Source organism: Suillus discolor (assembly GCF_016758755.1).
Source record: "Suillus discolor strain FC423 chromosome Unknown F5147scaffold_6, whole genome shotgun sequence".
NCBI lineage: Eukaryota > Fungi > Basidiomycota > Agaricomycetes > Boletales > Suillaceae > Suillus > Suillus discolor.
This window is the reverse complement of record NW_024541253.1, coordinates 270,046-291,949: the sequence shown is the minus strand read 5'-3', so window position 1 is coordinate 291,949 and position 21,904 is coordinate 270,046. Positions and strand designations below refer to the sequence as shown.

General features: G+C 49.1%; 7 protein-coding genes across 7 annotated transcripts; 5 read left to right on the top strand and 2 right to left on the bottom strand.

Moving 5' to 3' along the window:
- Nucleotides 1-17: 17 nt before the first annotated feature.
- Nucleotides 18-1,191, bottom strand: F5147DRAFT_345825 (uncharacterized protein). Its single transcript, XM_041429310.1, has 5 exons — nt 1,110-1,191; nt 949-1,059; nt 712-727; nt 516-661; nt 18-457 (listed from the first exon to the last, which is right to left on the bottom strand). The coding sequence occupies exons 2-5, from the start codon at nt 959-961 to the stop codon at nt 87-89; spliced, it is 546 nt and encodes a 181-aa protein (XP_041297561.1). The 5' UTR covers nt 962-1,059; nt 1,110-1,191; the 3' UTR covers nt 18-86.
- Nucleotides 1,192-1,312: 121 nt separating this feature from the next.
- On the top strand, nt 1,313-2,285 carry F5147DRAFT_758107 (uncharacterized protein; the record flags this gene model as incomplete). Its single annotated transcript, XM_041440395.1, has 6 exons — nt 1,313-1,526; nt 1,608-1,620; nt 1,713-1,744; nt 1,803-1,871; nt 1,946-2,035; nt 2,082-2,285. Exons 1-6 carry the CDS (start codon nt 1,506-1,508, stop codon nt 2,283-2,285), a joined length of 429 nt encoding a protein of 142 aa, XP_041297560.1. The 5' UTR covers nt 1,313-1,505.
- Nucleotides 2,286-2,898: 613 nt separating this feature from the next.
- Nucleotides 2,899-6,064, top strand: F5147DRAFT_345689 (MFS general substrate transporter). The gene is made up of 20 exons (XM_041429309.1): nt 2,899-3,213; nt 3,265-3,338; nt 3,390-3,451; nt 3,515-3,555; nt 3,608-3,741; nt 3,793-3,840; nt 3,898-3,922; nt 3,976-4,004; nt 4,059-4,076; nt 4,146-4,315; nt 4,369-4,484; nt 4,538-4,598; nt 4,655-4,661; nt 4,714-4,736; nt 4,789-4,822; nt 4,875-5,030; nt 5,085-5,142; nt 5,215-5,270; nt 5,321-5,468; nt 5,520-6,064. The coding sequence occupies exons 1-20, from the start codon at nt 3,055-3,057 to the stop codon at nt 5,847-5,849; spliced, it is 1,749 nt and encodes a 582-aa protein (XP_041297559.1). The 5' UTR covers nt 2,899-3,054; the 3' UTR covers nt 5,850-6,064.
- A 1,399-nt stretch (nt 6,065-7,463) lies between these two features.
- F5147DRAFT_673008 (uncharacterized protein) lies at nt 7,464-9,414 on the top strand. The gene is made up of 10 exons (XM_041435697.1): nt 7,464-7,810; nt 7,864-8,006; nt 8,057-8,182; nt 8,243-8,291; nt 8,342-8,453; nt 8,510-8,589; nt 8,641-8,656; nt 8,712-8,773; nt 8,822-8,925; nt 8,981-9,414. The coding sequence occupies exons 1-10, from the start codon at nt 7,747-7,749 to the stop codon at nt 9,323-9,325; spliced, it is 1,101 nt and encodes a 366-aa protein (XP_041297558.1). The 5' UTR covers nt 7,464-7,746; the 3' UTR covers nt 9,326-9,414.
- F5147DRAFT_758104 (atromentin synthetase) lies at nt 9,370-12,574 on the bottom strand (the record flags this gene model as incomplete). The annotated part of the gene is made up of 6 exons (XM_041440394.1): nt 9,370-9,717; nt 9,770-10,521; nt 10,577-11,410; nt 11,461-11,699; nt 11,757-11,893; nt 11,941-12,574. The coding sequence occupies 6 exons, from the start codon at nt 12,572-12,574 to the stop codon at nt 9,509-9,511; spliced, it is 2,805 nt and encodes a 934-aa protein (XP_041297557.1). The 3' UTR covers nt 9,370-9,508.
- A 1,413-nt stretch (nt 12,575-13,987) lies between these two features.
- F5147DRAFT_751019 (uncharacterized protein) lies at nt 13,988-15,270 on the top strand. Its single transcript, XM_041440176.1, has 5 exons — nt 13,988-14,260; nt 14,313-14,525; nt 14,576-14,748; nt 14,810-15,172; nt 15,238-15,270. The coding sequence occupies exons 2-4, from the start codon at nt 14,484-14,486 to the stop codon at nt 15,141-15,143; spliced, it is 549 nt and encodes a 182-aa protein (XP_041297556.1). The 5' UTR covers nt 13,988-14,260; nt 14,313-14,483; the 3' UTR covers nt 15,144-15,172; nt 15,238-15,270.
- A 1,507-nt stretch (nt 15,271-16,777) lies between these two features.
- On the top strand, nt 16,778-17,440 carry F5147DRAFT_547984 (uncharacterized protein; the record flags this gene model as incomplete). Its single annotated transcript, XM_041430355.1, has 3 exons — nt 16,778-16,894; nt 17,125-17,175; nt 17,348-17,440. Coding segments are annotated over 3 exons (261 nt in total), but the record flags the coding sequence as incomplete, so codon positions are not given.
- Between the last annotated feature and the right edge of the window lie 4,464 nt (nt 17,441-21,904).

Genomic DNA, 21,904 nt, shown 5'->3' with positions numbered 1-21,904 from the left:
ATCATATCTTACATGCATCTGAATAATCATTAGCCTTTGTATACTAGCGTTAAGGTGGAGCGAAAGAGGGATTGAATTGTCGCGAGTTAGTAGACAATGTCAATCTTTGAACGAGGTAGAGTAGATATGTTCGTTGAGGGTAAATATCTGCGAAATAGTGCATGAGAATTCTGAGAGAGGAGAAACAAATCTTCGCGTGCTCGAATCGTGAGTTGGAGGATTTGGTTTTTGTGTGGGAAGGGCTGGTGTTGATTGGCCGAGACAGGTTTTTGCTCGGTGTCTATAAAAGACTTGGAGCTCTGTGTCTGAGGCTCGGAGTGCCCGAAGGCGCGTGCGTTGAGAGACAAAAGTGCACGGATCGGGAGGAGGAAAAAACAGCCCTTCGGAGCGCTGACTGATTTAGTATCGGGAGCAGACGTTGGGTCTGAAGGAGAAAGCAATACCAAACCAAAAAGCGCTGGAATATGCAGATATTAGGGAGGTGGGCGGGTGAGCTAAAATGTAAGACGTCGCACAAATGGGGAGGACGAAGAAGAAGAGAGAGAACTCAAAGCGCGAATCTTCGAAGCTGAGGACTATTTGAGAGTGCGCGCACAGACCAGACCCATTCTCGTATCGAAGCACAAGAATGCGAATCTCCACATGGACGCTTACAAAGGCCCTTTTCACATGCGTCAACGTTCGCAAGCTCACGATCCGCTCGGAACGTACAATGGTCTTGAAAAACCTTGAAACGCATGTAAGTCGATTATCAGCAAATCACTACTTGAGAAGAAAACCTACGTGCAGATAAAGTCCTGATCCGAGTCTATTATTGCAGAATAGTCATGGACGCTGCACTGCGTCCACCACCTTCAGATTGATGATTCGAGATTTCCATCTCAGAGAAAGGCCCTTCCTGAGAGAGCCTATTGAAACAAACGAAGATTTTGTAACAAAACTACTCACCCATCTGAGGCATTACACAACCAAAACAGTAGGTGTTGGTTTTTTCCAAAGGCCCCAGGTCACGGATACCATCTGATAGAGCGAGTTCCGGTGCTGCATAACGGATTGCACCTGTACAGAAGTGGCATCAAGCGCGATTGACGTGGAAGAGGTTCACGTGCCATTTCAGAGCAGTTCGAATGATAAAAGGTGTTCAATCGTTCGTCTGACAAGTCATTAGTAAAGAACTAGTGACTGGTGACGTCACAAAGGATAAGGTTCAGCGTGATGTTCAAAATTAGGCTTAAGGTTCCTCGGTATTTTCCGAGATGCTATACAGACAAGTCGCAGACTCTTCCTACATGTCCTCGTAACTTCAAAATTCCTTCACTCTGAATATGCAAGTGACAAGACATAACATTGCGCGCTTCCAAGTTCTCGAGCGCCATGTATATTCACACGTGTGATTAGTTGGGGGAGTCCGCACCTCATCAGACAGGTGGCCGTGACATCTATCTGCTCCATTTACCCCCTCCACTCTGTAACTCTATCCAAGTTTCCTGCCCTGCATCGCTGCCATGTCTTGGACTCCGTTTCTGGTACGCGCTGTGCCATGGCTATAATTCATGTCGCCGTCTACGTGATTTTGATGAGAAGCATTCTGACAACTTACCATATAGTGTAGCGTACCAGGTGAGAATCCTCGGGAGCAAACCTCTCATCCGGCGTACTCGGCCCAGTAGCGCTGTTATTCAATTTTCCGCTTTTATAATATCGCCAAATAGCGACCGTAATTTCAATTAGTGTTGTTGTCGAGGTGAGTTCAAATCGAGTTAAACTCGGCTCGCTTCGAAAATGACCAAATTCGTTTCAAGCTCGAGTGGTTGAAGGAACGCTGGCAGACTCAGGACGTCCAAAATGCTCGCAAATGGATACTACAAGCAGTGCGTTTTTTTGCGTGTTCCGGATGAGTCATTACTTTTGGTGTCCAGATGACTTCGTTTTGTACATCCATCAGAGTTGGCCAGGCTCAAACCTAATCGGAAACCGCACGCTCAGTATCACAGCAGGAGCTCACCAACTCAACAGCGATTGCCTCTCGATCTTTGTGTGCTCGATACGGGCGCATGAACCAGATCAATGTAACTGTTCAGCGCTCAGCATCCACTACTACTAGCAGCACCAGCACTATTCCTCCGACTCCCATCATCGTCTCTGAAACAATGATGCGCTCACCAACACCAGAAACCACAGAGGAACGCATCCGCAAGGAACTCGAACAGGACAGGAAAGATGCTGAGTGCGAGTTGAAGATGCAGGTCTACAACTCGAAACGGCTAAACGCACAACAGATATAGTTCATTTCTGGGAGGTGCGTCATACAATCCCTTCATTGATTTCATAGGGTTATGTAGCAAAAAGAGCACACATTCCCGCTTCTATTTCGTGTCGCTATGGATGTCAGTTGTTCGTGAATGCAAGGAAGATAGGTTGTAATTAGTTCTGGCTGCTTGTTGTGTAGCTACTTGCAAATAATCGTCGTTGGTGGCACGAGTATTGCTGGCTTCTCATTGGCTGAACTACCGGTCCGTATCACCCCCGAACTCATTACCAACTCGCGAGTCAAACGAGGCATAATTCGTTACAACTCGTAAGTACTTAAGTACTAGCGTCAAACTAGCGTCGAGCTGTGTCGAATTACTGCAATTTCCCACATCGATTCGATTCGAATTTCGATTCGCCTCGGCGGCAACACCAATTTCAATAGAGAGAGAAAGAGATAATTTCTATCTTTGTCTATCGTCAGGAAGACGTGGTGCTCTACGAACTGTCCTAGCTATGGCATAATTCCAATAGAACTTCAACGATACTCCGAATCCCAAATGCATCTGTGTGTCGGTCTATCTCGGAAGGTAGAAGCCTCGGCGATATATATATAGGACCTACCATTAATGTGAACGCCACACCTCGGCAGAATTTGACAACTTATCTAGACCTTTATTACACATGGACATATGGGATATCGTCGAAGCTACCAACTCACCTTTGTCCATTTTCTGTTAACATTGTGTGTTCTTCAAATTCACTCGCTGCCCTCGTGAACGAGACTTTCACAACACGACAAAGATGGCAGAGCCACCATCTCCAGCAGTCGAGGAGGCCAAAGAAAGGCCAGGTGCATCGTGGAAAAAGGCCGACTCGGAGGAGCACGTCATCCCCAAAAATCGTCTGGGGATTTTGTTTATTGGCTGTATGGGTACAATTTTCTTGGTAGCCATAGATCAAGTACGTATTTGTGTTATTTTATTGATGACTATCGGATTGACATACCATAAGACTGTCGTTGCCACCGCCCTGCCCACAATTGTAGCTGATCTGGGGGGAGGTAAGAACTATAGTTGGGTGGGGAGGTACGTGTGTGTTACATATGGTGTTATTACGTGGTACTATTTTCCACGTAGTGCTTACATGCTGGCGTGCTCCTCTTTGAGCCCGCTATATGGGAAACTGTCCGACATTTTAGGCGAGTGCTCTTTGAGTGTTATGGAGTGTTGCTCGGGAATAAACCTATGACTGGGATCTGCAGGCCGTAAACCCATACTATATGGATGCATCCTCGTATTTTTGGTACGTTCTTACTAGCACGCGCGTCCGATCAGGCTTTGACCTCATAGACTAGATGGGTTCAGCGCTGTGTGGTGCAGCTCAGAATATGACATGGTTGATTGTCTCTCGTGTCGTACAGGGAGTTGGCGGCGGCGGCATCTTCCAACTCGTACAGATCACCATATCCGACATCGTTCCATTGCAAGAGTGAATATCTGTTACCAACACCAAGTCATTGTTGATCATATTCATTTCCAGGCGAGGCAAGTATACTGGTCTCATTGGTGCCACTTGGGGCACAGCAAGGTAAGGTTAAATAAAACACCACCATTAAGCCTCCAAAGCCTGAAACTTATTTCTCAGTGTGATTGGACCATTAATCGGTGGTGTGAGGTCTCCCATCTTCTGAGAGGATCTAAGAATTGATTTTTTGCGCTACAGCTTTTCACTGATCATGTATCTTGGAGGTGGTAAGCTTGCGTGTGCTATTTGTTGACCGAAGGTTCACGATTGACGCGTATCAGGTGCTTCTGGATCAATTTGTGCGCTTGATATGTTTCTAATGTTTGCTGCGAGATCAGAAGCTTATTACTGACACGTCTTATGGACAGACCAACTGGCGGCTTAGCTGGCGCACTTTTATTCTTTTTCTTAAATCTGAATCCGCACCAAGGAAGGCCGTTCCGCGACCATGTCCGAGAATTCGATTTCGTTGGACTGTTTGTGATCGTTACAGGGGTTATTTGTCTCCTCATTGGTATCAACCCGACCGAAACGACGTGTAATTTGATCTTCTTGCTCTACAGAACCGAAACCCATTATTATTTTCTTTAGGGAAAAACCCACAAACCATTGCACTCCTTGCTGTGGGAGGTACACTGCTCATCATCGGTGGGATCAATGAGATTTATACGAAGCGGTCGCCCATCATTCCTCCTCGTCTTTTCCAGGCGAGTCCTTGAGAAAGCTCCCCGTATCAATATCGTTTCTCATGGTTTTCCAGACACGTACGACGGGCTTTGCATTAGTTTCTGTCTTCATACATGCTATGATATTCTTCGCAGGTGTGTCATGTACACGAATCTGTCTCGAGAGTACTTCATTTATGTGACTATTCCAGGTTCTTAGTGAGTACGTTGCAGACAGAGCTTATACTTGTCATCATCATGTGTTTTCTAGCTACCTTCCAATGTACTACCAAGGTAGGCCTGTCCTATAGCCTTCGAGTCTGCATTTTGCTGAGCTCGGCGCAAGTTCTTGGCGCATCGGCAACGAGTTCTGGCGTCAAGTGAGTATTGAACCCATGTATCATTATTATCCTATGTTGCTGATATGCGCAGAATGCTTCCTTACTCGTTAAGCTGTAGTCTCATGTCAGCAGTTTCTGGAATGGTTGTGACTCGCATGGGATCCTACCGCCCTGTCATGTGGTTCGGATGGATTTCCATGACGCTTGGTTGGGGCCTCATGACCATGCTGGATAATACGACCAATGTGTACGTATTTAGTCTGTGTCGGATTCATGCGGTCTTTATAGCTTTTTCATTCAGTGCAGCACAGGAAATCTACCCCCTTATTACTTCCCTCGGTGTCGGTTGCTTGTTCCAGGTGAGTTTACCACATCATAACGATGTACGGTCATCATCGCCTCCGCAATAGAGCCCGCTTATTGCCATACAGGCAGCCATGCCTATAAAGGATATGGCTACCAGTACAGGCACTTTTATGTTCCTCCGGTGGGTGTGACTTTACGATTTGTTTTTCGTAGGTACTTATTGGTCTTGAGAACTCTTGGGAGTACGGTAGGCATGGCGATGGGGGAAGCTGTTATTTCCAGTGTCCTCCAGCAGAAACTGCAGGGCATCCGAGGCCTCACAATCGACACTTCTTCCACGGCTTCAAACGGTAACATAAAGCGGATCTCTTCCATTTCTGTAAGCACGCTACCATGATCTCGGATTTGGCTTAACGATCACTCCCACCAGAACCCAATAGTGCGCCACGAGGTCATGCATGCTTACGCGCGATCTATCAGCACGATTTGGATAGTCAGCACCCCACTATCTGCATTCGGTCTCTTTCTAGTTCTCTTCCTCCGTAGCTACACACTCAAACGTACGATCATCCGCGGCGACGAGGACAAGCTAGGAAACGCTGAGGCGGGTGCTGCGCAAGCGACAGTTGCAGGTGCAGACGACTTACCAGCCATGAAGTTGGAGTGTTTGGGGAAGCATCAAGCACCGGCCAGCTCTGATAACGCCACTAGATCAACAGACTCATTGGACGATATTGGCAAGCAGGATATGAAAGCATAGAATGAGGGGGAAAATTACCCTGTATATTAGGCACAGAGGTGAACGAAACCCAACCATACTCCATCGATGGTCTGCAATGATACATCCACTCACGTCACAAGTATTCCAATGCCATCGTCGCTGGTGCGTCTTGGGCTGCGCATGGCCATGATTTATTCCATCAAATGTGACTCGCGGTTCGACGCAATCGATCCATATAACATTCGAAATATATTGTAGAGCTCCGATCAGGCATTGCTATGCGATGAACCAGGGCTAGGAAAGATGTAAATGTAAACATGCGAGTATTCTGTGTAGAGGTGCTATGATTCCTGAAACCCGAGACCCTCAGATCGAATGTTTCCGTTCATGAGCGGGATCGAGTGGTGGACTGTTGGGCAGCGGTCAGTCCATCTTACATGTTCCCACTCATCCCCCTCGTGCACTAATTCCCAGGATACCGCGTCTTAACAGTTTCCGTTGTTTGTTGTGGTGTATAAGTATTGAAATCCGTTTTCCATCTCCATATCAACCATGTGGTTGAACTCCATCAAGTGTCTTGCTCCGCTGCTTAGCTGTTGTGGCTCCAATGTCGATTCGCCGAACACCAGACCAAATACAAACGCCATTACGCCCGGGAGTGATGACCGAGAACCAGCACCGAACCCTGTTACGGGACTAGTGACCCCCTAGATTCGGAAGCGACGAACGAGGGGCAGTGCCAAATGCTATTACTGGATCAATGTCGCCTAGATTAATGAGAAGCACCAGTGCCGAAAACCGTTATGAGACCCGTGCCGTCGAGATTTAGGAGTGACGAACAAGCACTTGAAACAAAATGAATATTCAAATTTGTGAATCTGTGCCGGTTTGGAACTTATGAAGATCCCCGACCTCGAGGTGTTGTGACTGAAGTCGTCGGCTCATGATCAGGGTGGGGTGGGGTAGGATGGTGGACTACTGGATGATTATTCTGTCGTGTCCAGACCATCATATCTTACATGCATCTGAATAATCATTAGATGGTCTTGAAAAACCTTGAAACGCATGTAAGTCGATTATCAGCAAATCACTACCTGAGAAGAAAACCTACGTGCAGATAAAGTCCCGATCCGAGTCTATTATTGCAGAATAGTCATGGACGCTGCAGTGTGCACTGCGTCCGCGACCTTCAGATTAATGATTCGAGATTTCCGGCCTTTTACATCTCAGACAAAGGCCCTTCCTGAGACAGCCTATTGAAACAAACGAAGATTTTGTGACGAAACTACTCGCCCATCTGAGGTATTACACAACCAAAAGAGTAGGTGTTGGCTTTTTCCAAAGGCCCAGGTCACGGATACCATCTGATAGAGCGAGTTCCAGTGCTGCATAACGGATTGCACCTGAATGTACAGAAGTGGCAGCAAGCGCGATTGACATGGAAGAGGTTCACGTTCCAGTTTAGAGCAGTTCGAATGATAAAGGGTGTTCAATCGCAAGTCATTAGTAAAGACACCGAGCAACTGGTGACTGGTGACGTCACAAAGGATAAGGTTCAGCGTGACGTTCAAAGTTAGGCTTCGGTATTTTCCGAGATGCGGTCTATACAGGCAAGTCGCAGACTCTTCCTAGTACCTACATGTCCTCGTAACTTCGAAATTCCTTCACTCTGTATTCTGAATATGCAAGTGACAAGACACAACATTGCCCGCTTCCAAGTTCTCGAGCGCCATGTTTGAAGTACTTGATACCATCAACTCCGGACCTCCGAAGGGTCACTAAAATCATCTGGTCGGTCACAGTACCATATATCTATTTCTGATGCCTTATCTCAACTCTATCCTGTATTTGAGAAGTGGTAATGGGTCCCGTGCTAGCTTCCTTCTTCCCTAAGTCCCAGGTCCTCCTTTCTCCCATAACCGTCTAGCGAGTGGAAATGCCCAGCCTAACATTGCCCGAGTGTGGGCGCTATATCCCGCCTCCGGCCACAAATGAGGACTGTGAGGAAGTATTCAATCCACATAGTATGCCTGGCTAACGACTCAATGTGTAGTAGAGTTTGCAGACCTGGCCATCGTTGATCTTTCCAAGGCCCACACGCCGGAAGGACGGGCAGAGCTCTATCCACAACTTCGAGATGCGCTGCGCACCTACGGCTTTGTTTATGCTATAAACCATGGTTATAGCCAGGCTCAGGTGCGCTTGTGCCCGTAGCCCATACTAAGGTTTCTGAAGTGCTGTTGTAGCGCGATAGGATCTTTGACATAGCTAATGTCCCTTTCACTGTTGTTCCTCCGGATGAAATGAAGACATACGCCGCAAACATCGAGAAAGTCGGGTACTATGCAGGTTTTAAGGCTCGTCAATTCTGGGTATGTCACATTCTAGCAAGAAACGTACATGTAAGCTTGTCCTAATCGCCCAATGATCAGAAAGTCGACGCGGAGAATCAAGTTCTCGATCAGATCGAGCACTATGGAAGTAGGTGCTACAGTCTTCTGTGTGGTAGGCGTCCTTTACACTTTCGACAGTTAACAAGGACGTCACAAGGCGTCCGCACCCTCAGGCCTTGCGTCCGTTCCTCCCGGAAATCGATGCCTTCGCCCGACATAATCACTTCAACGTTGTTCATCCAATCCTTCGGTTAGTTCTTCGCGAGCCCCTTGTTGATACCTCATCTTACGAGCGGTCTCTTGCAGCTTGCTCGCTTTGAGCCTCGAGTTGCCCGAGGAGACTCTAGTAGAAAAACACAACTTCAACGGCACAGGAGAAACATGTGGTTAGTCTCATTCTACGATATTCAATCCTATGTTGACGGGCGATCATGCAGTCAGATTTATGAAATAGCAAGTGACCCTTAATCGTACCACCTGCTTGTCAACCTGATCAATATTCCTCAAGTTATAGGCGCACCAAGGAAGAAGAGGAGAAATCTAAAAATGTCTGGTTGAAAGGACACACAGGTATATTTTATTTCACTACTTGTCGTTATATGTCCCTCAACCATGCAGACGTTGGCAGCGTCACTATTCTGTGGAGCCAACCTGTCGGAGGCCTGCAAATTCAGGCTCCAGACGGCAGATGGAAATGGGTCCGCCACATGGAGAACGCTTTGGTGCGCAAATGAGTGAACCACTATAACAATCGCAAACTCACTATTCCGTCCTCAGGTCATCAACACAGGCGACATGATGGATTTCTTCAGTGGTGGTTACTATAAGCCCACAATTCATCGCGTCGTACAGCCTCCTGAGGATCAGCACAACTACGACCGTCTGGGCGTATTCTTCTTCTCAATGCCAGATGATGATGTTCGCCTAATGCCGTGTGTTGAGAGCCCGGTACTCCACCAGTTCGGCATCCAGCGCCGGTGCCCTGACGAGGACGCCCCGCTGTGCGCAGCGTGGAGGAAGGGAAGGACAACGACGTATGGTAGGTCTGATCTTAAGAAGGGAATAGAGCACAATGTCGAAGAAGAGGTCATTGAGGGGATAGTAGTGAAACATTACAACTAAGGAGTCGCAGACTACCCATGTACGCATGTCTCGAAATAGTTATGGTGTGTACGATATTGATCAGCAAATTTTGAAACCCTATAACCATTTGGAAAAGGCCGCAGAGGTGGCACGTATACAAACAGTACTCCTACATATATTTATCAGAAAAGAAGTACATGTCGCCAAAAGGCGCAACAAACATTACACTCCACGATCCTCAAGACGACCGCGGAAGAGCTTCTGGAACTGCGAGGCATGATCAATGTCCATGAGCGTGTTGTGTTCTCCAGGTACATCAGTAAATATTGGGTCGCTGCGACTGAAAGCACTCCATGGCTTGAGCTCCTTGAGCCAGTTGACCTTGTCATCCGGGCCGCGAGGCGGGACGGCGTAGAAAATATCGATGACAGCTGGGGAGAGACATGAACAAACTCTGCTGAAGTCGACGAATGAATGACTTACGAGCTGTGCCCGATGGGGTGTATCCCTTTCCACAGCGCAAGAGAGACGCGGAGACCTTGATCCAGTGTTCAAGAGTTTCAGGTGTCAGCTGGAGCTCGGCGAGACGTTCAGGAGGCGACATATTCCACACGATCTCAAGCCTCTCCTTCTGCGTGAGCGGTTTGAAAGTGGGCACCATACTTTCAGAATCATGCTTCGATATAAGACCGAGGAAGAACGCAACGTGGAGCGTACACATGAGGTCGATGTCGTGCATTTGCTGGGCGATATAAGGAGGAACGTTGACGAGACCGAAAAACTTGACTTCTTCGCCCATGGCCTCCAGGCGCTTGACCACTTCAAATGCCATCAGACCACCGTAACAGTAGCCAGCAATGGCATATGGTCCCGCCGGCTGAATCCTCCTGATACTTGTGGTATAACAGGAAACCATCTCATCCATGGACGTGAAGAAGGGCTGACCAGGCTCAAAGCCACGAGCACGGAGTCCATAGAATGGACGCTCATTCTGAAAGTACTTGGCAAGATTGAGGAAAACAAGAACCTCTCCGACTCCAGGGTGCACGAAGAAGAGGGGTGTCTTGTCTCCGGTCACTTGGAGGGGAACAGCGGGGTCGTATTCCTCAGCTTGACTGTCTTTGGAGAGCAAGGAGTCGATATAGTTGGCCAGGCTCGAGACATCGGGGTGCTTCAGTATTTGTATGGCGGGGATTTCAGGCAGGCCAAAGTACGCCTCCCCCTCACGCTTGAGCCTGCAGATTATTTGTCAATGAAGATCATCTTTACGGTGGTAAATTATGTGTTTACCTGAGAACACCGATAGATGTACCACCGAATTCAAAGAAGTTATCGTTCGCTGACACTTCGTTGTCTGCGAGGTTGAGGATACCTGCATACATCTTGGCAAGAGCCTTTTCCGTTTTTGTGAAGGGGGCTACGAAGGAAGCGCCTCGTGCTTCGCTAAGAAGCTCGTCAGCGCGGGCGATATGCTTCGCCATCCCACCTTTCTGAAGGAGGATGAGGAGGCGAGACCGGGAGAGTTTCCCCAGGGTTGTCTTCTCCATCTGCTTCACAGGAATGGGAACAATCACTTGAGGTGGCTGGGTGATCATCTTGACAGAGATGTCGCGTAAAGCACGGTGCGTGGCAAAGAGTTTCATGGGCGCGTCTGCTCCATCGAGGTCGAAAGATGGCGAGTAGAAAATGACGAACCCTTCGGTTTCCTGGCCAGGAATACGGTATGGAGCAGCAGCGAGGAAGGAGTGCGTGACGCCTTCCAAAGTCTGGAGATGAGTTTCAAGCTCGGGGATACCATATGTGACACCATGGATGATGACGGTGTCCTTGATGCGACCGATAAGGCGCATAGAGCCACCTTCTATGATGCCTACATCACCAGTGCGGTACCAGCCACCCTCGATAAAGCTGGAGGACGTAGCCTCGGGGTTTTTGTAGTAGCATACAAAAAGCATCGGTCCGCGAACCTGAAGCTCACCGCTCTCGCCATCTGGGCGCGGAGTAATGCCATCGACAGGGTCAACGATGCGCATTTCGCAACCAATAACGGGACGTCCAAGGTCAAGGAACTCGCGAGTAGGTTTGGTTGTAAAGATATCGACTGGATCAAAAATGCAGCCACCGCTGCAAGACTGGTCAACTCAGATGTATCGATGTTGTATAAAGATTCATACCAAGTTTCTGTCATTCCAAATCCAGCAGAGACTATGAAGGACACTGCGGAGGGGTTCTTGCTAAGCTTTTTCATGGTAGCAGCGAAGGTTTTTGCGGTCTTCGAAACCACTGCTTCACCTCCGCTGATGATCCGCTTGATGGAGGATAGGTCGAAAGATCCGAAAAGGTCAGTACGCTTTTCAAGATCGCGAGTGAGCTTGGCTAGCAGAAAGTTTGGTGCGAAAGCTAGACCAATGGACTGAAAAAGAAGCACGATGAATCGATAAGTAGAAGCCACGACTGAATTGAGACATACATTTTCATCGATCAGACGAAGCATGCGAACGGAATCGGACAAAATAACAGATGCATGCACATGGACCTGCGAAGCACCATATAGGAGAGGTGTAACGTGCATTTCCAAAGACCCTGCGACGTGATCAAATCCTACCCCTGACGGCCATAGTTAATTCTAGAAGCTCTAACGATGGTTGTCTTACAGTTCAAGACTCGAGACTCAGAAGGCGGGCCAAAGCGTAGCTCCTTGGCACGGCAAGCAGCAATAATGGTACGGTGCGTGTGCACGACCACCTTTGAGAACCCGGTCGAACCTGAAGTCAGGAAGAGCATTGCGTGATCATCGGGCTTAGGTTCGGAGGCAACCCAGTCAGCTGGGACCGCGAACGTCTCTGCTGAAGCTTTCAGGTCAGAGAACAAGTGAACCTCCAGACCGTCAATGGAACTGATCTGTTCAGCACCAAGCTCGTTGGTGAGCCAAATTGCAGATTCAAACAGGTTCTTGATGTGAGCAACATGTGCCTCCTTGTGCGCCTGTTGTGCACTGAGTACGGGCTGTAAGCAGGGGATATAGCCAGCCATGAGACAAGCCCAGATGGTAGCCATATTTTCTTCGTGTTCGGTAAGGTATACAACAATAATTGAGCCAGTAGGCTTTCCCCACTCGAGCATTGCGCGTGCAAGGTTACGAACATATTGGTTGAATGCGCTGAAAGTCTTTGTCTGAATGGAGGAGTCATGTGCGGAGGAGGTTATGAAAGAAATCTCGTGTAATGGATAGCGGTTGGCAGCTTGAGCGATGATGTCATGAACCGTGTCGAAATCAGGTTCTGCCATTGTGAGGTATCAGAATGATCGACTGTGAAAGTTGTGTAGTATGTTGACGGCGGACGTCCGACTTTATATACTTCTTCATTTGGTATCGATCAAGGAGCATTCTCTCGTTCTAGCATGAGTTTAGCATCACATCACTTTAAGTAGTAAGTGTTCAGCTTACACTGTCACTTGCAATTAGCCGCGTCATCAACTTCAAATTGTGCAGTGGCCGAAAATTATTGGCTGCTCCACACCACACCCCATACTATGATGTGGACGGATCTACCGGTTCATATAATGAGTCAGGAAGGTTCAGGATTATTGAATGGCAGCTTGGCAAACCAATTGTCACAACTGAACGTCTGAAATTGATCGAGGCCACCCACGTGCCTCAAAATGAAAATTCGAAAATTGCATCACATTTCCGGTTTATTGGTCTCGAAACCACGTTCGAACAACCTTCGAGGATGATCTCATTCCAGTAAATCCTTCACTCGTGTCTCTGAAACGTCGATGTCTTTCAGACGCCTGCTTCCAGTGCGGGATGCTCCTCATCACCGACTTAGGTCAGTAGCGAGACGCTGATGCACAAGTACACTTCTTTTTCATCGCTTGGCGGATCATCTATATGACGAATCAGCAAGGGAAAGCTAAAAACGTTGGGGAAAGCCACGAACACGGCCACGTCGGCAGTACTGATGAATACTACCACACAAATGGAACAATCATAATCGTGACGACACTGTGGACAACGTGTTACGAGTGTGCCAACACATTCATTGCCAATGGTATCGCTGGTGACCTGGACTTCACTTTATGCAAAAATGGCGCAGTCCGTCAGAGAAAATCAAAGCAACCACGTCTATCCATGTTTTTGTAGTTTAGCGACTGGATGAAGGGAGAAGCGACATCTGGAAACAAGACAGGTATAGTATCCTGAGCTACTATGTGTGTAATGTGAGGTCACTGAGGTGAGCTGCATGTGATGCGCGGGCAGGCACTAATCAGTTCATACCGCGTGCCAAGGCTTGATTGAACGTACGCCAACGCTGAGCGCATCAGACAAATGGTTCAACTGGTACAACGCGAGGAGTCTACGCATGAGATTGAAAAGGAGTGAGCCGCTGTGAGCGAAATGGCACATCCCATTTATCCGGGTTGAAGAGAGGGAGCAGCAGCTGGCGAGCGCGAAAGAAAGAAAACAGAGGCACGGATCTCGACTGGAGGGTCGGCGCAAGCTACCACTATGTCGAATCCCGTGAGCTGATACTAGCAGACCGTGGTTTGCGCTACTGCAAAATGTTTGTCAAACTTCCCGTAATCTCGGACTTGGCGCGCACTACGTAGACTAATAGACCGAGCCTTTCCGTCGGACCTGGGGCCCCGCGGACCGGTCCACAAAACCGAACTGCAGGATGACATCAGCCTGAGTGACTTCTTCTATTGCAACAACTCTAGTCACATCAGAGACGCCCCATAAAATGGACCACTACTAAACCTATAGCAACACACCAATCGGAGCCCACCAGCAATCCGCAAATGCACAATGCGCTCTGTCCCATTTCTTGTGGGCCCCATATTGATCTCATCGCTGATCAGAATTAGTACAGAGATACTACGTGGCCTTCTGTCAAAATCATGTACATCCTGTCCCAATGATATTACACCACGAGTGAAGTTATTCGAACGGTGATGTCATATAGAAAGGTAGAGCGCCGCTTTCAGATTTTCGCTAATAATTCACTTACTTCACTTGAAGCTCCCGTCATCATGGTGACGTCTGTTTTCGCTGTTCGTGAGTCAAGTTGATGATTAAATACTACGAATGACCGTCACGCACGCAGTGACTCTTATATCAATAAGAGAGCTGAACATGTTCTAAACGGAGAGTTCGCTGTTTACTCCCTTTTCGCGTCAAGCCGACATCGCCATGGGAGCAGCGTTACCACTATGGCTCAAGTTTCTAGACGAAGTATGCACCTGCTTTTAGAACAGAGAACAAGTGCTGAATCCGTTCTACAGACGTCCAAAGTCGTGACTGTGTTGACTGCAGCTGCTCTTCTCTATACCCGCTCTGCAGGAGTCGCTTTTTTTGTGACCGGCGCATTGTTATGTTCAAAAATTGCTAAGGTCATCAAGAAGGCAATACGACAAGAGCGCCCATCACAGTTCTCTAGGCGTCAAGTGTCATATGGGTGCGGAAACTCGATCCACTTACATTACTGCATACAGACTCTGATTACATCGTCAACACAGGATGCCTAGCGCACACGCATCTACATGCACCTTCTTCGCTGTATATATTACCTTTGCTTGCCTTGAGCTACCTATCCACTCTGCCTTCCCTCGTTTCGCTATGTTCGCCCCAGTGGTTGTCTTACCATGGACATGCATGATAGTTATGTCAAGGGTCCGGCTGGGCCATCACACATGGCCACAGATTGCGGCAGGAACTTTACTTGGAGTCTGCTGTGCCAGTCTTTGGTTCAAACTATGGGTGGACGATGTGGGTGGGATCATGACAATTTTATCATCAGCGAATGTCGAGTTCACTGTTGTCTCACTTATCTCACTTTTTTGGGTAAATTAAACGCAGCATGTCTTCGATTTTACTTGCAAGTTGAGCGGATCCCTCTACTTGTTTCGCACTTTTCTCATTTTCAATAACTCTTGATTCAAAAAAGTAACATTCCATTTTGAATTGATTTGCACCCCACCAGCCTTCCGACAGCTCCCAGTTTCTAGGCTGATCGGTAGCACCCAGCTGAGCGGACCGAATAATTTTGACATAGACGACACACCACGTTACGCCTGTTCGATGTTCACTAGCAAAAGGAGGAGTGGACTAAATCTGTTCGACCAATATAGGTATCTTGGGAGACAAGCGTCTGAGATGAGGCTTGACAACTTGAATGCCTACTGATTACAATGCTTCCAAGGTCTGGGTACACGTTGAAGTAGACAACATTGAAGACTAATCTTTTCCGATTTTACCTGACTCATGCCCTTTGTGTATGATCCTAGGATGCACTGTAGTTTTGGGTACAACATTTGGGAGTATCTAGTCCGCTCGGCAGTCTTGTGAACGCCGACAAGAAGCATACTAGCAACTATCACTGAAAATGATCGATTGAGGAATGTATATTGGGAACAATGGGAAGGACCAAGTTGTTGATCGAACTTTTATAGAAAAAAGCAATGCTCGTTTGTAGTCCTCCCTAGACAAACCATAGGGAAGATGTCGAGTTATAATAAATGCACGCGAAATTCGAACCTTGCAAACATCAAAGGAGGTAAAAGCAGGGAGTACTAATGAGATTGTTTAGTAGGAAAATCAAAGGGGGGCAGGCTGCAGCCAATCAAGTGTGTACTGCGATGTGAACTAAATCTATCACTGATGGAAGTTGACACTGCTGTTGCATATACCCCTTCATATGGAACTGCAAGTTAAAACTTGCGTTATGCGGTACCGCATTGTCGGCTATTCATCATGTTCGGTTACTAAACAAAAACTGCAACAGATGCGTCGATACTTGGAACTCACGTTGAACCTTTGAATAATAGTAACGACAGCTAGCTACAGCCGCAACTACGCACCACGCTGTTGCTTCAAAGATGACGACTGCACGAGACAACGAGAACGTTATCGAGCACTGGCCGGCGCAGTGCACTGGCAGGCACGCACAGAAGTTTCGGTTTCGTACGTATTTTGATTACTAATACTATTAGTACTTTTATGGACAACATAGTGCTTATATAATCTCATTTAAGTAGAATCAAACTCTTTTTCAGCGTCACGGTTGTGCACTGCAGCGAGGAGAGCTCCGGCGACGTTGAGCACAGTCAATTCACAGGTGAGTTCCACGAGCGTGCGTTCTACCACGTGTGCTCCCGCATTCGTTTCAGGGGAAGAGGTCTATGATTGTGATGTTCCACAGATCTGTGCCTGCCCTGTCTTCTGATCTTGATTCTTGACAGGCCGACCCGTGACAAAAACATATACTCACTCCTTTCTCTTTGTTTTAACAGTTTACGATCATCTACGACTGCAATTTCGTTTGACCGATATCCGTGGTATCCTTATATAACCACTAAACAAACTCAATTGCATACCCGAGAACGTGACACTGGCTCCACACATCAACCAATACGTTTGTGTCGCTCCACCTGAAAAATTCTCTCATATTCATCGTACCCATCACAAGAAGCACCAACTGGCAGCATATGGCTGCCCAGGAACTTGCCCGCTGGACACGCTTCGCTGCCAAGGGAGGTGTTGGGCGGTGTACAGCAACCGTAGATTGTGTCGCAAGGGAAATTGGTGATCTTATGTTTCTCAAAGTGAGTGTTTGAGTTCAGCGGTTCGTTCTCTTGTAGTATTCTGGCCGTTTGGTTGAGGACGCAGTTGGGTTCAGTTTCAGCCAGGAGTCAAGATAATTTTGACCGAGACATAATCTCATATTACCATTGTTCGAGAATGGGGCCGTGAGGGAGCACCTCTCTTAGTCTTAGGATCGTTGTCTCTGTGGAATCCTTTTTTTTTTCAAAATGCTAATATCTATCGCCCCTAGGACGATGAAATCACCGTGTTGATGCAGCTTCCTGAATCTGGGTATTACTTGGTGCGTGATCTTCTCTGTGATGTTCCTGTGATGTCTCCCCTTGTACCTTTACCATATTTTCTACGCATCTTCCACGTTCTTAATACTTCCTTTTGAATCTTTGCCTTGTCATATTCATTCATTTGACTCTGTCCTTTGGGTCAACACACCACTAACATCGATTCACCACCAGGGCTTCTGCGAAGGTGTTGTGGGACGTTTCTCTGGCGCAGACGTGAAATTTCACGGGAAACTCAAGCGACCTATCATGGCAAAACGAGGATCCCTTGGTGTTGCCGATACACGTCCCATGTCACTTGAACGGGCATCACCGTCCTGGCCCGAGAACTCCAGCGTCACAAGGGCAGGCAGTTCTAATGCGAATCGTCCCGGAAGTTCAGTGGCAAGAGCCGACAGTGTTTCAGACTCACGTCCCGGAGGCTCCCCAGTCAGACGGAAGCCACTCTCACCTGATATATATCCATATTCGTCCTCCCCTGAGCGCTTGAGGGAATATGAGCGAACGAGGGGGCGTGCACACGAGTTGACAGCGTCTGTGTCTGGGTCATCTGTGTACTCAGTTGTATCAACGTCAAGTGCTGCCTCGACTACGTTCTCCGATGGCGATGGGTGGCGTAATAGCGAGGATTCGTTTTTGTCGAGCCGAGTGGTGCCGTCATCTTCATCTGGTTCAGTGCAGGCTTCGTCGAGCACAAAATCAGTGCCTACCTCGTCTTCATCAATGGATTCAATACCAACGTCTTCATCAAACTCCACTCCAGCTACCTCGAGTGCGCAATCGATCCCTTCTTTGGGCTCAACACACATTTCCTCTGCAGGATCTGTGGAGAAGCTCCTTCAATCTCTGTCGAATCATTCACCTTCGATGTCTCAGTCCACGTCAGGTTCCATTTCTACATCAGCTTCTGAGTCCATGACAGGAATCTTTCTGAATTCAAGCACGACGTACGGCTCCTTGACCTCAGCTCCCACTTCAAATTCGTCGTCGTCTTCCACCAATTTCGTGACCAATGCAACGAAAGGGCTGACTGTGGCTCCGCTGCGCCTCAGCAAGTCGCCGCGACTCACAGCGAGCCCGATACTACCGCCACTGTCGCCTTTGCTTCCATCACCTGGATCGGGAACAACTTCACGCGCTTACTCACCTCTCCCATCACGCTCACCATCTTTCACGCTCCCCGCAAAGGGCAGTCCACCACGCTCGCCTCTCCCTCCACCACCACCAGAAATACCGCAGTCTCCGCCATCCTCACCGTCCACTGCGTCGTCAGCACCAGAATCGAACTCGGACGCAGACGATTCTTCGCTATATCTTAATGATGACCATGATCATGAATACGGTGAGAGCACGCAGTTTTCTGCTCTGCACCGCCATCTGGAGGGCGCGGAGGAAGAGGAAGACGGGGAGACAGGCATTGGGTTGAGCTTGCTTGGAGCACTTGGGATGGATGATGAAGATGAGGAGGAGGATGAAATTACAAATAGTTATGGTGATCAACCACGGCTGGAGGTAGGAGCAGGAAAACATGATTTGGGTGATAGAGCGGAGGAGAGTACTGCGACAGGTGGAAGTACACCCATTCCATGGACCAAGTATACGCCTTCTATTTCTGCGTCCCCGACAGTTGAGCATGAGGTGAACAGTAATGCGCCGCATGCATCGTTCGAGACAGCGACTATGCAAGACGACGCCATGACGCAGGTCGACGAGCCAGGACAGCACCTAGAGAGGGAAGGTGAGATGGGTGAAGACAAAGACGAAGAAGATGAGGATAAGGAAGATGAAGAAGAAGAGGGCTACTGGGCTTGTGCATCCGACATATACGACGACTACCGCTACTCCCGCCAAAGCTTCTCGTCTAAGCGCATGTCCACAATCTCCGTAAAGTCGAAAGCACGCATGTCCGCTCTCTCGGGTGGTGGCAAGGTCCCTCCCATACCGAGCTTCTCACCAGACAGGCTCAGCTTCGATGTATTATCACGTCCTAGCGTCTCGAGTGGACGGCCCAGCGTCTCAAGCGGACGGCCTAGCGTTTCAAGTACTTCAAGTCCAAGCCAGCCAGACCAGGCCAACATCCAATCCACGCACACCCATGCGACCGCCTCCATGTCCTCACGACCTTCTTTCGAGTCATTGTCTTCTGTAGATCGTGGTTCACCTGTTTCCCTGGAGCATACACTTCATGGCCCTGTCGACGGCCCAGAGGTGCGCCTGCGCCCGCCCGTTGCACGCCAGCTCTCTGCAGGCCACGAATCCACGCGCACGCCCTCAACCTATTCGGTGCAGGCATTGTCTCCACTCAGCGCACAGTTTCCCCAAGTCCCGACTAGGGTGCCTAGCAGGCTGCGAGTGATGAGCACGGATATGGAGGACAAGGGTGAAGGTTTGGGTTCGGGTTTGGGAGGGGAAAAGTCTCTCTCACATGCGATAAATCCGGTGTCTCCCTTGCTTTATGCGTCGTTTGGTGCTAACGAACGACATTCGGGCTACACGGAGGAAACAGAAATGCAGTCATCTGGGTATTCCGAGTCGGATGATGGACAAACGTCTCGTAAGTCGCGAGGGCTGCGGTCAAATGCAGGGAGTCTGCGGTCACTTGTTTCGTCTACAGATGGGTCTAGTGTCGTGTCTGCACGGCGCACGCGTACGGAGAGTGGGCATGAGCAGCGCGTTGGTCTCGGGATGCACCTTGTGATGGATGACGACGATGAAGATCATCCTGTAGTGGACAAGGATGCACGTGTTGAAGGCGATACGTCGTTTATATTGAGCGAGGCTGGGACCGTTTCCACAGGACATACTGTTATTCCAGTGTCGCTCTTGCCATCGACGACAGCTGTGCCATCTGCGCTTATGCCTCGGGCACCTGCAGCACTTACGCCAGGATCATCACCTACACCAACATCTGGTGCTTCACCTACCCCCGTCGCTTCGTCAGCACTGAGTCTGGGTACACCATCAGCAGAGAACTCTCCTTCAGGCCGAAACGCACCGCCACCTTCGACTTTGCGTCCCCGTCAGCCCAACCAAACACCCCATCCCTTCTCACGTACATCGATATTCCTCCCTCATCCTAATGCTCCCAAAATAGCTCCAGGAAGCCAGGGGCTGGGTCCCATGTATGCACGACCCCAGCATTCCACTGCAAACCCTGTATCAATACCCCCCGTGCAGCCACCGCCCAATGCCACAGCGTTCTCCGCTCAAGTTCTCCGCCACCTTAGGAGTATCTTCCTTGGTCCTGGTGTTGGCGCTGGCGTACGTAGGCCGCCGATGACGCTGTATGCTCGTTGCGAGCCTGATTTGAATTCGAGTACCGGCCCCGTGCCTATCATGTTCTCAATGGACCCACTTCCACCATTACAGGCTCGCATGGCTCATTCGGGCGCAACAGCTCCTTCGTCTATGGCTCCTGTACCGCCTGTTCGTGCTGCAACGGTCTCTACTCCGATACGAAGGAGCTCAGCCGCACCTGCAGCTGTTGGATCTCTTCGCGGGGCACCACCGCCTAGCAGTACGAAAGATACCAGTCCAAATCCGAGCGCTGATCCGACTAGCACTTCACCACTCAGACTGCCCCGGCGGTCAGCGACGGCGCTTGTAGGTGCACAGGAGCCACCTACGAATAGTAGTGCGCCTGTGGCTCCAATCTCGCGCCCGAATTTCGTCCCGCAGGTTGGCGCTGCCCGACCGAGATCAAGGTCATTCTCGGGCTTTGGGGAAGCTGGAAATATTGGTGCTCTGCCTGAGCGAAGGTGAGTTTATCTTGAACAGTGAAGAGTCGAAGCTGATGAGCGATGTAGCCGTGAAGAACCAGAGTCCAAGGCGCATAGTGTATCTGTGACTGCCGCTTCCACCCCTTCGCCTCCTCCGCAGCCTGCATCCATGTCTCCACCCACGCTAAATGGCCTCCCAGCTTCTTTGAGGGCACGTCACATTCCCTCGCCTCTCTCCCTACAGAATGGCAACTTTAATCGTGAACGAAGTCCCAATACTGTCGTTTCTTCTACCGATACTCCATCCCCCAATGCAGGCCATCTCAAATCACCAGTCACCCCTGGTTTCCAGCAGCCATCTCCTATTCCGAGTGTCACGAAATTCGGGCTGCAGCCTCCGTCTATAGGAAGCTCTTCGGCGAGCCCTGCGCCCAGCTCTAGTCCGAGTCTCTTCAGCGATCGTGACAAGGACGCATCGCCGGCATCTGCGACGACGGGACGCACATCAGTGACAACTAACAACATTGCTTCGCCACATCCTTGGGTAAGCAATGCTCGTCAGGGGTCATTGGACGTACCGAGGAAGAACTCCGTCGATAGTGCGCCTCCTCGACAGAGTTCTGATTCTACCGATTCACATTCTCAAATGGCATCTCCACCTCCTATTGCGGAATGGCACTCACAGTCAACGCGGTCATTGCCCCTTGCACATGAAGTCCAACTTCGGGGAAAGCTCAGTCTCCCTGTACTTCGTGGTAAGATTAGCATCAAATCGAAGCTTGACGATACTGTGAGCGTGACGTCTTCGTTGGACAACCAGGAGAACGAAACTGTGCAAGTACAAGACATGGACTTTGAACTTGTGAAACCAACTTTACCGCAAGCGTCGTTGGGTCGCTCCAGTCAAGAATCCTCCTATGCTGGACGTGATGCTGATGCAGTGCGCCTCGATTCCCCTGGTATCATGCAAGGCGATGCTGCGTCGATGCATTCGAGTGCCCCACGGTCCCCC